Consider the following 15006-nt stretch of genomic DNA (forward strand, 5'->3'; position numbering starts at 1 on the left):
GTATACACCTGACAAGGGTATCTGACTGTGTGTTTTCTGGGGCTTGCTTTTTTCCACTCAACGACGTATTACAAAGTATAGATGATATTCCATGTTTCCCTGGCTGTACACAATTGGACCACAGTGCCATAGAATATTTCTCTTCCGCGAGTTAGGGGTCTTTCCTTCTGGGGCCGCTGCGTATGCTGCTTCCCCTGCCTGGATCTCATCCTCTCTGAGCCCTTCCCAGACACCCCATCCAAAGGAAACCCGCACAGCTGCTCTGTTTTTAAAAAAAAAAACCCTCCTTGGGGACTTCCCCAGCAGTCCAGTGGTTAAGACTCAGAGCTTCCAATGCAGGGGGTGCAGGTTCGATCCCTGGTTGGGGAACTAAGATCCCACATGCCTCGGGGTGTGGCCAAAAAGTTTAAAAAAATTTTTTTTTCTTTTTAAATAAATAAATAAAACGCTTCCTTGTTCCACAGCCCTTCCCGCAGTCAAACTATGGTAATGCTTTGTGTGCTTGTTTTTGCCTGGCCCCATGTCAGCGGGGTCCTTCCCCATCTCAGCAGACGCTTGACTGCCGGTGCTCTAGGACCCACCCCGTGGAGAGGGTGGGACTCAGGCGCGCTTGGGTGGGAGTTCTTGGGGGCAAACCTGAGCTGCTTTTGTGGAATTACAGGAATTTGGGGCAGAGGAAGCCAGCCAGGAAATCTTTTTTTTTTAATAGGATGTTTATAGCAGCTTTATTCATAATAGCCAAAAACTGGAAACAACCAAATGTCATGAACAAGAGAAGGGATAAGTTAAACTATATTATAATACATTATAAATATATATAAACATACACATAAATTCAGCAATAAAAGTGGCTACAAAACGACATAAAGTAAAACAGATGAATCTCAAAAACAATACACTGAACAAAAGAAGCCAGACACAAGATAGTACACACCGTATGATCTCATGGCTGTGAGGCACACAAGCCGGCAAATGATCTATGATGATAGAAACTGGCACAGGGGTTGCCTCTGGGTGGTCTTAGGGACGCACAGGCAAGGGACAGAAGGCTTTCTGCAGTGATGGGAATGTTCAATATCTTTTTTTTTTAATTGGAGTATAGTTGATTTACAATGTCGTGTTAGTTTCAGGTGTACAGCAAAGTGAATCAGTTATACATATATCCACTCTTTTTTTTTTTTTTTAGATTCTTTTCCCATATAGGCCATTACAGAGTTTTGAGTTCCCTGTACTATACAGTAGGCCCTTATTATCTATTTTATATATAGTAGGGTGTATGTCATTCCCAATGTCCCAGTTTTTCCCTCTTGATTGGGGTGGTGGCTAAATGGGAGTATACAATTGTCAAAATTCGTCTAACGGTACACCTAAAATCTACACATTTCATTATGGTAAATTATGCCATAGTTCAGAAAAAGGCTTTGAGTAAAAAAAAAAAAAAAATTACCTGTACAAAACTATGCTCCAAGCCCAGGTTGACCTCATTAAAAACATTTGTCGCCTAAAGCGATGAGTGCCATTGAGGAGCTGCTCGGCCCTGGCCCAGTGAGGGGGGGGGGGGGTCACCAAGGGGACTCTTTTTTTTTTGGCAACACCACGTGGCATGCGGGATCTTAGTTCCCTGATCAGGGATTGAACCTGTGCCCCCTGCAGTGGAAGCGTGGAGTCTTAACCACTGGACCTCCAGGGAAGTCCCAAAAGGGATGTTTTAGAGTCCTTTTCCCCATCCCTCTTCAGGTCACCCCCTCACTGCCTCTGCCCCCTCAAACCTTTGTTCTGAGGACCGTAGAGGTACACCCTGGCATGTGAGCCATGTAGAAAGGCAAGAACTTGAACCTTTGGCCTCCACCCAGCCTGCCCTCTGGGATTTTTCTTCTCTGGTAGTGAAGTAGCAGCCACGTGGGGCGTGCACAGATCTTATGCGTGTGGCTCTGTGAATTCCCACAGACTGACCACACCTGGGGAACCAGCTCCCAGGAAAAACCCATAGAGAACGTTCCCAGGATCCTGGAAGTCTCCCCAGTACCCACTTCTGGTCACCACTCCCCTCTCCTGCCCTCTCACCTGACTTCTGTCGCCTCTGTGTGATTCTGCCCATTTTCGAAACATTGTTGGTGCCCAAACTGGGACAGTCCAGGCAAACCAACAGGTCGTTCCCATCCATCACCTCCCTGCTGGCATTGTGGTGAACGGGTACTATTGGAACCAGCTTAAACCCACGGCCCTGGGTCCTGACATTCGGGGAGCAGTGGTGCTTCTGATTTAGGGAGCAGTGTGCTCCACGGGGAGTAACAGGTGTTCTCAGTCTTGTCTCGGAGAGCCCAGAAGTGCCATCCCCACAGCGGCCTGGGGGAGTCTGCAGGCATAAAGATAGCAGAGCGGGGTATGAGGCAGCCCCAGGAGCAGCAAGCAGGGGCTCCTTAAAGGGACACTGCCTTGCAGCTAGGCCCCCGCCCAGGGTGGTCCCCCCCAGCATTTGGTGGCGGATGTGCCATGCTCAAGCCCCTGGTTAGGCAGCTTGCCAGCGACCTCTCCCAGCCAGGAAGGCCCAGGCATCCGGCAAGGGAGGCTGGCCCCCTGCCACTCTGGTTTTCCAACTTCAGCTGTGCACCCACCCTCAGCAGGCCCCCTCGGTACTTTTCAGGGTTCACCAGGTGAGTGCAATGTGTAGCCAAGGTTGAGAACCAGTGCTTTAAGCAAACAGCTGGGGTTTATGCAGCGTTTTAGCCTGTAAGCCCTGTTCTCACTGTGCGAAGAGGTGATGATCCTACTGGGCTCCTTTCCTGCCATTTTCCCAGCTGGAGCAAATATCCCTGTGTCTCTGAAGGGCAGAATTAAGACTAGCTGGGTATCGGTTATTAAAGAGGCCACATTGATAGAGCTTTCTAGAAATAAGCTACCCCAGGATGGAATGAATTGCTGCGCAAAGGAGTGAGCTCCCCCTCCCCAGAGGTATGCAAATAGAGGCTCGGTCTCCTGGATCCCCTTACCAAAGGAGGCAGCACACGGTGGGCTTCCCAGCCTGATTCTGTACCTCCCTGTGCTCCATCTTCCTGTCTGAGTGATTCCAGGAAGATCCCTCCCCACGCCCATTGCAGTTTTAATGGGGAACTTGTGGTAAATGATTCCACCAATTAAACCAACCCTCGCAAATCTCTTCCCTCTGCTAATTTATCTGGTTTGTAAATCTGAAATCTCAGCATGGATCTGCTGGACAAGTTTACCTGGAAATGGCCCTCCTCCTCTCCCCGCTCTGTCTCCCCCTCCCCCTCCCGGCTTAAGGTCCGCAGGGCTCTGAGCGGCCCGGGCTCCTTGCCCAGGATGCCCAGGAGAGGCCCCTGTGAGGGCCTCGCTCTGCTGGGTTCGGAATCCGAGAGTAAACAGATCGAGTGTCAGCCAGGCTGCCCATAACAGGCAGCCACAGCCATTGAAAATGAGAACTGTTCTCTGAGATGACTCAGCCTTCGGCCCCAGGGTCAGGGCAGCCCCAGGCCCTGGCTCTGCCCTGGTGGTCGGCTGTCGACCACGCCCAAGGGGAACAGCAGTGGGTTTTGAGAGTCGACTGGTGTGTGATTCCGTTTTGTCCCATCAGGATGAGGGCACGCACAGCAGCCTTGGTTGTCTGGCGGGTCACTGTCTTCAGTTTCTTTATCTGTGAAATGGGCATCAACACTTCCTGTCTCAGTGGGCGGATGTGAGACATGAGTCTGAGACCAGTCCAGCCGGCATAGGCAGAAAAGTGCGAGTCTGAGGCTTGGGGAGAAAGCCTGGGCCACAGGGGCTGGGACCCTGGGAGGGAGAGAATTGGCAGAGAGGGTGTAATGAGAGAAGGGCACTGTGGAGGCTTGGAAGAGAAGACACTGCAGGAAGCAAAAGGAGAGTGTCGATACTGGAAGACCCTGCTGTGGTCGGTATAAGTGTCCAGACTGAGGCCTTGGCCCACCATGTAAGGTCCAGCCAAAAGGTCCAAGGGCAGGAGGGTGTGAGGGAAGAGGCCATCAGCTTTGGCTGGTGGAGGTCACTGGTGAGCTGAGGAAGATCCATTGGAGGGTTGAGTCAGGCCAGCGGCAGTGGCTGGAGGACTGGTGGTGGCGGAGGGAAGAAGGTGATGGGCACGAGGGAGCCTTTTTATAGGACGGAGGAAACTTGAGCCTGTTTGTCACCAAGACAAGGAAGCCAAGTATGAGATTCCTGAGGGAGAGGCGCCAGTGGGAACAGAGGCTTAAAGATAGGTTGCCACAGTGGTACCGTTTTTCTGAGGCCAGAGAAAGGGGATGAGATGGATGGAAAGGCAGAGATGTTTTGAGAGGGCGGCCTAAGTCTTAGGAACTTGGAAATGCAGGTTGGAGTGCAGAGCGTGGGCATGGGGAGACGAGGGAGACGGAGGGTTGAGCTGCTCCCGAGAGGGGTGGAGGGACAAGATCCAGGCCCTGGGGGATTTCCAAGCTGGAGGTCGGTGCTGATGGGGGGCCATCTAAGGATGGGGTCGGCCAAGGGGCCCACCCAGGACACCCTGCCCCCGAGCCAGCAGCAGACGGTACAGAATTGGAGGGGCCACAGGAGGTGAGAGAGGCGCAGAGTGACCTGGGAGCTGAGGCATCTCAGAGTTGCCAGGCAACAGGATGGCAACTCCATCCAGGCAGTACCTCAGTGTGGGTCCAAAGTCTTATAATGGCGAATCTTCTAGGGACCGTTGGTTCCCAATTAATAGTGTCAGGAGCTTGGGTGGGGCGGGGCTGGGGGGACGAGGACCACAGATTGCTTTAGGGTCGGGTCTTTTGATTATTGTTTTCAGCCTGCTGACCGAACATCCTTGGAGGGTGTGTGTGTGGGTGTGGGTGTGTGTGTGTGTGTGTGTGTGTCTCTGTCTCTGTGTGTGTGTGTGTCTGTGTGTGTCTCCTCAGCTGCAGTATGAGGAACAGGGGAGGTTGAATAAGCTTCCAGTTCCAGAGAAAACCAGGGGAACATGAGGGCCATTATCCGAACTGAAAGGAAAGAAAGAAACCAGTGCTGTTGGATCAGCCGTTGGTGCCTGGTGCTTTTATCTACAGAGGGATGCCAACCTCGAACCCTGGCCCCGTGATCGGTGGGGTTATCCCCCTGTTTATAAGAGAGGACACAGGCTCAGGGGCTGCGTAAATGTCTAAGGCCACCAGGGCTTACCAAAGGGGAAAGGTGAGGGGGAGGGATAAATTAAGGGTGTGCAGTTAACATATACACACTTATATATATAAAACCAACAAGGATCTGCTGTACAGCACAGAGAGCTATACTCAATATCTTGTAATAACCTATAATGGAAGAGAATGTAAAAAAAAGAATATATACATATTATAGATGTATAATTGAATCACTTTGCTGTACACCCGAAACTAACACAACATTGTAAATCAACTATACTCCAATATAAAATTTGTTTTTAAGTTTTTAAATGAAAAAAATAAGACCATCAGGGCTGGTGCTGTAACTGAGACCCAGAGCATGAGCCCTTTACACACAGCACCGTCAGACTATTAAATAGAGACTGGACTGTGGGGACCAAGTTGGAGATCGAATAGACATCTCGTGAGCCCAAGTGAGCCCCCAAATCACTGACCAGCCAAGACCAAAGAGAATGACCCAAATGGGAGTGCGTTTGTAGCCCCGGGACGAGTCCTGTCCGTTCATCCTAGGACTCTAGGCGGACTCTGGCTCCTGGACCCTTCTCAGGCCACCTCCTCTGGGTAGCCCTTGAACGGCAGCGTTTCCTGCACCTTTTTACAGCCTAGCAGCCTACCCTGGCTCCGGTTCTGTGGCTGTGTCCCTTCTGCCAGACCCCCGTCCCAATCACCTGCAGCCCCTCATCCTTGCACCAGTGACCTCAGCGCAGGTTCATAACCCTCACGCATCGTGTGTCTTTGCACGGCTCACCTTTACGCATTTAACTAACTAGCTAACGTCCATAGTGTAATCAGCACGTGCGAAGCCAGAGCAAAAGCAGGACGGAGACGATACCCTCCATGTAAGCAGCGGTCTCCCCCGCCCATCCCCAGACCCCAGGTAGTGTGTTCTTTATTCCCTGGCTTCCTTTATATGTAGTAACATTGCAACTCCGTGGAGTCTTAAAGGTGTTGGGTTTTGTTGTCGTCGTTGTTCCGTCATAGCTGCCTTTAGCTGTAAAAAGAACACCATGCTGGACATTACAGTTGGGGACTTATTTTTCCATCTACTGTTATACTGCTGAGACTCATTCGGAGTTTTGCAAGTCCCTGTAGAGTGTTCATTTTGACTGTTGGGTAATATTCTTCTGTCATCATTTTCCTCCTCATCCAGTGATGGGAATCTGGGTTGCAGCCAGGTGTTTGTTACCAAGGACGGGCTGTTACCAATTCTCTCGTCTGTGTCTCCGGTTACCCATGTTTAAGACAGTGGATAGCTTCCAGGGGAAGAGCTAAGTCATAGGGAATATACCACAGGCCACACCTGCGCCTGGGCTGCCCCCCACCTTAGAGACCACACAGCACAGTGGTCCCAAGGTCATAACCGCCTTAACCTCACTGAGCATCAGTTTTCCCGTCTATGAAATGGCAATCATTAATTACACTCCATGTTCATTCAGTCAACACAGATGACGCACAGACCCTCTTTCCTGTTCAAGGCATGGGGGATCTGGATGAGATAGACTCAGCTGTCTCCCAGGAGCAGGTATCTCACCAGCAGAGATAGACCAGGAAGGGAAGCATCTCAGCACCTCAGTGGATGTGATCATTCGCTGGGGAGGTGATGGGCAGGTGAGGGTGAGCGTGCGCTGGGACAGGGGGCTTTGGCCTGCCCGGGGTACCTGGGCTGGGTTCGTGGGCCGCTGCACGAGACTTGACTGTCCTGCTGGTAAGGGTTGGGGTGGAGGCCATGAGGAATGGGGAGATCCGAAGTCAGGCAGAGACCCAGAGCCCACTGCAAGACCAAGCACTGCCTGGACAGGAATGCTGCCTCGGACATCCACTCAGTCCCCGGGCCAGTGCACTTCATCCAGTGGCCACACGTGCTGAGGCAAGGTCTTGAGCACTTCCACGTTTGTTCCACACCTCCTTAAATCCTAAATGACCCTGCAGGACAGGTATCTTCAAACCTCTCTCACAGATAAGGAACCTGGTGTGATTTGAGGACCAGTGAGTTGTTCCAGCCTCATCTTGGATAGGTGGCAAAAACCAGGACGCCCACTTGGGCCTTTTTCCATCTCAGTCCCTCCCAAGGAAGAAAGGGAACCACCAGTCAGCGCCTCGTATACGCCCTGCACTTGGGAATGTGTTCACACGGCAAGACGCTGCCCTTCCACAGACGGTGTTCCTACCCTGGCACGACCCTTTTGATGCCACCTGTCTTCCTCCAGGATGCCCATGCTGAAGGAAGAGCCGTCCTGAAGTTCTCTGGGGCTTGTGCTCGGGCCTTCGGAGCAGGGCCAGGGAACACCACAGTCCCTCGCCAGGCACAGGTCTCCATGGAGGAAAGGACCAAAGCCGTGGGTCCGGGCCGGATTCAGAGGCGAGTAAATTCTGCCAGTGCAAGGCACCCCTTCTGCCCACTGACCTCTCTCCTGGTGCCACTGATGAGAACGTGCCACAGAAGGCAATGGTTTCCTGCCTTGACCTTGTGTTTCTCAGTGACCTCACCAGCCCCGATTTGTTGACTATTATTTCCTGGCCGTAAATGGAGGCACGCCCACCACTGCCGGCCTGGTCCGAGTCACCATTAGCTCTCACCAGCCTCCTTGGAGACGACACTAGCCTCGTCACTGGTCTCTCGGCCCCACCCAGTCCTTACAGGGGCCACAGGCATCATCCCTCCCCCATGACGTCTGACGTCACCACCTGTCATACCCCCTCCCCCACCACGTGGGCACTCTGGCCTCGTTCACTCCCAGCATGTACCCACCTCAGGGCTTTGGGACAGCAACACGCCCGCTCTTCCAGCTTCTGCAGGTCTCACAGGGAGCTTTCCTGCTCTTTTTTTTGTGTGTGTGGACAAATGTACATAACACAAAGTATACTGTTTGAACCATTTTTAAGTGTATATCTCAGTGGTATTAAATGCTCACATTCACATTGTTCTGTACCCTTCACCACCATCACCATCCACTTCCAGAGCTTTTCATCATCTCAGACTGAAATTCTGCACCCTTTTAACAGTTGCTCCCCATTCCCCTACCCCCCAACCCCTGGCAGCACTCCCTGCTCTGCTTTAGATTGCAAATCCACTTTTTTCAGTGGCTGTGCAGCCATACCACCGTCTGACTCACTATTTATCCAGCCCCCATGGAAATTCTAACTATCCAGTTATTTAAGGTGTGTCTCCAGCACCTGAAGCAGTGCCTTTATACATTAAAGGCACCTAACAATTTGTGATGACTGAGTGATCTAGCCACTTTCGCCTGGGTCACAGGGGCTTTATCCAGACCGTAGCGATTCCTTTTGCCCTACCCAGCCCCTTTTTACAGTCCCGTCTGTGCGTGCCACCCTAGAATTTGCAAACACTGTTGCCCACGCTGTCCAATTCTGGCCACCCAAGACATAAGCAGATTTTTTTCCATCTTAACAGAAAAAAGACATTCTTCGGGGTTGCCCTTCAAATCACAGAACGTGATGCAGGTTTTTTTTTTCTAACTAAAACTTGAAATGGCAGCTTCCAGTTGTTAAAAGACAGTAGAAATGAAATGTAGGTAACACGAAAGACCTATTGAAGATCCAGGAGAAGACCCAGCTGAAAAAGCCACGGCTGGTTAAGAGAAGAAAGCCTGACACACACCCTCCGCCTGGTTGTCCTTGGGGAAGAAGAAGAGCCCAGGAAGGCGGGAGGCCACCACGCTCGCCCCAGAGCGCGTCTGTCACTCGCTGTATATTGTTCAAGGCTCCTGTGCTCTTCTGCAGGAACGCATCGGCGGGGCTGGCAGAGGCAGGGGCAGGTGGTCCCCAAAAGTGGGTCAGACCCTGGCCCTTCCATCTCCTCACTGTGACACGCTGCAGGCAAGATGTGGCTGAAGCTCCCTCGTTGTAGACTGAGCAGGCTGCACTCGGTGAGAAACACGCGTGGGTTTCCAGGCGCTGAAATTCAAAATGGGCATTCAGAGGCCCTGCTGGAACAAAGGAATAACGGGTTGCAAATAGGTACCTGGAACATGCTGGAAACCTGTTCTCAGTCCTGTCTGCAAGGCCTGTCAGGTGTGTGTGAAGGCTCTGCGCTCATTTCATAGCCCGGCTGACCAGGCTCTAATTGCAAAGGGCTGCACTTGTTCTGTGGCCGGGCAACAGGGGACCTCAGCAGGGTCTGGCTGACACAGGGCACATTGTGACCCCACAGAAAACAGGCCCGGTCCCAGATGGGGTCTGGCCCACAAAGCTAGCTCCCACCTCCCAGAGACCCCGGTCTTCTGCACAAAGAGACTCCACATAAAGCCAACTTCTGCTGAGCCCTGACTATGTAAAGGGGTCCTTGTGGTGTCTGGGAAACAAGGAAGGGAGCGCAGGACAGCCTTGCGGGCCCATCACCCAGCCAGCAGGTGAGTGGAGAAGGCGAGGCGGATGCAGATAGGAGCTCCCACCCGATGGTGATGTGTCAGGACACCTCCCTGGCTCCCCCCATCTAGATAGTCCCTGTGCTCAGACGTGTCAAGTGTCTGTGAAGATTCCTGAGGTCCCAGCGTGGCATGTCGGGGAGCTGAGACCAGGGAGTTGAGACCAGGGAGCAGGTTTGGCTCCAACAGATGCACTGGGAATTTCAGGCTGAGTCAATGTCTTCCATCATAAACCATCATCTCGTCACTGGCTACCTGGTGGGAGCTGGGCTCCTGGGAAGATGAATGGAGGCTCTTCAGCCAAAGCTTGTTGCTTGGCGTCAATGTGTAAGAACCAGTGTTTCAAGGAATCAGAGACTCAGCGCTCCACAGAACCTTGGAGGCGGCTTAATCTATCCTCTCCGTTGAGACAGCATCACCACTGCAGCCCACCTGCCTGGGGCTCAGCCCCTCAGACAACTGACGTCTCACCACCTCCCAAGACAGCCCGTTGGTCTCTGTAGCCCATTTGGCTTTAGAGCTTTTCTTACTGGGAATGCAAGCCGGCCTCCCCATGGTCCTCCACTTCAGCTGCCTCTGTCCTCCAAGAAGGAAAAATAGCCAACATATTGAGTGCTTACCGTAGTCATGCTGGGCATTTATTCTTCAACCACAACCCTATGAAGGAGATATTGAATATTTTCATCTCATTGTACACATGAGAAAACCGAGGCACAGAGAGGTTAAGTAACTTGCCTAAGGTCACACAGCCATAAGCAGCAGCATTGCTTCCATCCCATGGTCCACAACAGCCATAGAGATTTAAAGATGGTGGCTGGAATCTTCCCCCAGGCTGAAGGGATTTCAGTGTAAAGTCCCCTCGCTTTCCTCTGGGCATGTGTGGGCCGTGAGGATCTGAACAGGCGCAGACTTTCTGGTATGGCCTCCAGTACTATCCAGCACCCGTACTCTGTGCACAGAGCCCAAGGATGCATTGGCGCCCCCTGGACAGGGGACTTGGATGATTCTTTTATTTATTTATTTATTTTATTTTATTTTATTTACGCTGAGGCTCCAGAGCGCAGGCTCAGTAGTTGTGGCACACAGGCTTAGTTGCTCCACAGCATGTGGGATCCTCCCGGACCAGGGATCGAACCCATGTCGCCTGCATTGGCAGGCAGACTCTCAACCACTGCGCCACCAGGGAAGTCGGACTTGCATGACTCTTGGGGTATGTCCTGAACCACAGTGAACTGGGGCTCTCCCAGAGCTGCTGTTCCCCAGTCTCCCTACTTCATTGTCCAGGACTCTAGAGTTTTGTATCCTATCTATCTGATTGCGCCAGCAGGACCTGCTGGTCAGCCATCACACACAGTTGCACAGGTTGTGCACTGCCCAACTCTAAGGGCACTCTTTACACAGACTGTGCAATGAATGAGCCCTCCCCACCAGAGTTGTGATGTACCACCTGCCCAGCTGCCTGGGCAGCAGATCTGTCTTGGGTTCTGAACAGAGCTAGTTGGGATTTTTGCCTGCCCTTGAAAAGCATTTTCCAAACAGACTCAATAGTTCTGGGATCATCTCTCCGTGCCTTGTTAGCCAGGCCCCTTGAGGTCCACCTCGCTATGGCACTGACAGGGTTCCATATGGCCTGTGCCCTCCCTGCCCAAACCGGAGCTGGATGGAAACTAGTCCACCTTGAACCTGTCGCTCATTGTACAGAGGAATGAAGCAGCCCAGGGTTCACCACCCCCAGGTGCCAGGTTGGGACTGGAACCCAGGTCTCTTGACCCCAGGCTCTTGGTCCTCTTCCCGCACTCCCAGGCTGCTTTCTCTAACCCTGTTGTTTCATCCTGTTTCTAAGCACCATGCGGGCGTCTAGAGGGCAAACACTTCTCCTCCTCCCCGGGTTTCCCAACAGCACTCAGCAGCAGGCTGGGTAATTGCTGGGTTTCGGTCCTCTCTGCAGCTCCTTGTAGACAAAGTACAGAGAGGCCACGAACACTGGGGCCCGGCATCTGGGGTGTTGATCTAGCCACGGCTCATTAGAGAGTGTGAAGTTGGGACTGGAGACTTGAGCGCCTCCCAGAGAGGGGGCAAGTCAAGGCAGTGCCACACAGGGGCAAGCAGTGTTTGCTCTGATTGGGGCTCCTCTGGCTTTGGGGGTAGTCATGTGGCCACAGTCCACTCTTTTGCTCATCAGACTTTGAGTGTTGTTTCTCTGTCCAGCCAGTGTCAGGTACAAGGTGTGTGTACAGAGAACCCACTGTCCCTGCCTGTGAGAGTTTATGGTCCACTGGGGGAAACAAGTATTACTTGTAATAGCACGTGGAAAGCACTCAGGACCATCATGTGCAGTTGTTCAGGTTGTACACAGCCCAACTCTAAGGGCATCTTACACATACACTGTGAGATAAATGAGCTGTCCCTTTGAGATGTGATGCACCACCAAGCCCAGCTGTCCACAGTGGCTTTAACATCCAGACAGGATCGCCCCTGTGGTAGGAAGTGAGAAAGAAGAGGTGGTGGGGCCAATCAGAAAAGGTTTCACCCCAAAGAAAACGCTTAAACTGGGTCTTGAAGGATGAGTGGCACGTCTCCAGCCAAAGAAGAGGGAAAGGGGTGCCGGGCAGTGGAAAGAGTATTTGTCCACCTTTGGGGGCGTGAGACAAGGAGGCAGGCAAGAGTGGGGGAGTGAGGCAAGGGGAGGCTTCTAGGCAAGCGCTCACGTGGAGGGGGTGATGGAGAGAGGGGAAAACAGATCTCAGAGCGACTTGGGAGGTAAGATGGGGTGAGCTCAGAGATGTGTAGGACTTGAGGGGGTAAAATTAGGAGAGCAAGAGGCCTGCTCCCGAGTGTGTGACCAGAGCAGTAGCTGCAGGTCCCTCCGACTGACTCACCCTCCTGGAGGCCTGCCCACGCCAAGGTGCACATTCCGAGATAATAGCTGGCACTCGGCCCCTGGAGACGGGTCACATCAACAGCATAGTCATACCCCCGATGTTGCCTTCTGCTGGTGTTTATGCCCTCCAGGGCCATTTATATGGTCTATTTCTGGAGCATCCCTCACCCCCGAGAGGGCACAGGGAGCAAGTACCACATGTGTTTGCCTTCTCAAGGCTCTGGGATGACTGAGTGGCCACTCCCCCCACCCAGGGAGTCCTTGCTTGTGGCAATCTGGTGATTGGCGGTGGGGGAGCTAGGCCAGACCAGTGGTTGCCATTCACTAAGTGATAATTTGCCATTGTCGCCCAGCAGTTATAGATTTCATTTGTCCGGGCAGTAGTTGCCAATTGGATATGGGACAGGCAGGGACAGAGATGTAATTTGAAAACCAAAGAGCTGGAGGGAAATTGAAGGGTGCGGTGCTGCTGTTCGAGCAGAGCGTTGTGGTGGGGGGGCGTGGCGGGGGAACGCCCCCTTGTTTACAGCTCTGGCGAAGCGTTTTCCTTGAAGCCGGGTTCACTGAGGTATAAGGCACAGGTACAGTAGAAGCCGCCCCTTTCAGGGTACAGTTCTTTGGGTTGTGACTAATGTACATCATCTTGTCACCACCACCGTCAAGAGCCAAACACCTCCTTCACCCCAAAAGTTCCCCGGTGGCCCTCAAATGTCAGCCCCGACCCAACCCCTGGCAACCAGGCATCTGCTCTCCATCCTTACAGTGTAGTCCCTTCCAGAATGTCATATAAATGGCATCACGTAGCACGTCTCCTGTTGAGTCTGGCTGTAACTTAGCAAAATGCTCTTGAGATTCGTCCACATTGTTGCAAGAATCAGTAATTCAGTCCTTTCCATTGCTGACCAGTATTCCCTGGTGTGGATGTACCACAGTTTACCCAGTTCTCCTGCTGAAGGGAGGACGATTGGGTTGTTTCCAGTTCAGGGTGATTACAGATAAAAGCTGTAAACATTTGCATACCGGCCTTTGTGGGGCGTATGTTTTCATTTCCCTTGACTAAATACCCAGGAGCAGGGTTGCCAGCGGTCATGTAGGTTTCACTCTATAGAAACCTGACAAACCATCTTCCAAACGGCTGTACCCTTTTGCAGTCCTACCAGTTCCAGCTGATCTCACTACTTGTGAAAATTTAAAGAATAAAGTGAAAAGGGTGCTGCGGGGCTTCTGTTGATAAGGCTTCAGTGTGGCAGGATGGCTGCCAGGAGAGGGGAGCGGGGGGGGGGCAGAGATCCGCGGACATTCCGGCCACCCCCATCCCCGGCAACGCTGCATCCACTTCAGGATCCCTTTCCCATTTTAATCTTCGTAGAAGTGCTGTTCGGGCCCTTGCCAGGCTTACTCGTGGGGCCTCCTTCTGTCACGGCTTCCTGTGATGGATGGGTTTTACACATCGGGCATGGAGCCCGAGCTGAGCCCCATACTTGAGATCAGCGACACCAGATAAATCAATGACCATGGGCAGTTTCCTGCACACCGCTGCCTGTGCATGCCGTCTCTCCCTACAGCTGTGCCTCGGGTGTTCTGGGGGCCAGTCTAGCTGGATGGGGGACAGGGAGACGGGCGTTGAGGGGGTGGTAAGCCCCTCAGCTGGAGACAGCCTCAAAGCCCAGCCCAAGGGCTGTCTGGACACGTAGCCCAGCATGTCTGCCAGGTGCCAAGAGCGTGCTCGGGGCTGAGACCGGCAGGGATGAGATACAGACGGACCGAGTGTTTGCCAGACCCTCCCTGGCCTTGGGAAATTGATGGTCCCATTTGGGGGAGGAAATGAGCAGCTTACACCCCAGGCTAAGCAGTATTACTAAAGGCAGCGTGTGGCAGCGCAGGGATCCCTGCCGCACGATGGCACGGACAGCCACGCCATCCTCTCCTGCAAGGGAGAAGAGTACCCTAAAGGCTGGGCTGTCGGTTGGGTGATGTGAATTAGGCCGTAAATGACCGTGGGAGCTCTTGAGCTGGTGAGGAGAGGGGCCAGGACCATGGGCCGGGGACACGACACAGCGACAGAGGCCTCAAGGTCAGAATGTGTGTGGGGAGCGGAGGGCACGGAAAACACAGTTCATCTGCATGAGCCCTACCAGAGCTGCCCTTGGGCCCGTAGGGGACCCTGGAGGCTGGCCGGCTCAGGGGTCCTCAAAGATCGGGGGTGCAGAGGAAACCATCAGCGTCCCTAGGCCTCTCTGAGTCCTCCTGAGTCAAAACTGAGGCAGTGGAGGGAGAAATAAGTAGCCCCCGAGCAGCCTGGGGCAGAGCTCTGGGTAAACCGGGTCACGGCGTTGGGAGAGGGGGCGGGGGTGAGGCGGGCGGCTGCCACAGGGTCTGCTGGGACTTACAATACCCTGTGTCTGTCTGTCCGTCCACCCAGGTGCAAGTTCTTCAGTCTGACCGAGACCCCGGAGGATTACACCATCATTGTCGATGAAGAGGGCTTCCTGGGTAAGTGCTTCTCTCCCCAGGGGCTTGGCTGGACTGGGGCTGGCAGTGGGTGCTGGCTGCCCGCCCCCCGCCCCCAGCCCCCTTA

General features: G+C 53.1%; 1 protein-coding gene across 1 annotated transcript in view; it reads left to right on the forward strand.

Annotated features, from left to right (window-relative positions):
• Nucleotides 1-4480: 4480 nt before the first annotated feature.
• CASTOR2 (cytosolic arginine sensor for mTORC1 subunit 2) overlaps nucleotides 4481-15006 on the forward strand; it is a 33133-nt gene continuing 22607 nt past the window's right edge. The window contains exons 1-3 of the mRNA XM_024747183.1: nucleotides 4481-4537; nucleotides 7370-7521; nucleotides 14851-14921. Of these exons, the coding sequence (XP_024602951.1) occupies nucleotides 4481-4537; nucleotides 7370-7521; nucleotides 14851-14921 (280 nt within the window). The remainder of the gene's footprint in view (nucleotides 4538-7369; nucleotides 7522-14850; nucleotides 14922-15006) is intronic.

The sequence above is a fragment of the Neophocaena asiaeorientalis genome, unplaced genomic scaffold, assembly GCF_003031525.2.
Source record: "Neophocaena asiaeorientalis asiaeorientalis breed wild unplaced genomic scaffold, Neophocaena_asiaeorientalis_V1.1 scaffold607, whole genome shotgun sequence".
NCBI lineage: Eukaryota > Metazoa > Chordata > Mammalia > Artiodactyla > Phocoenidae > Neophocaena > Neophocaena asiaeorientalis.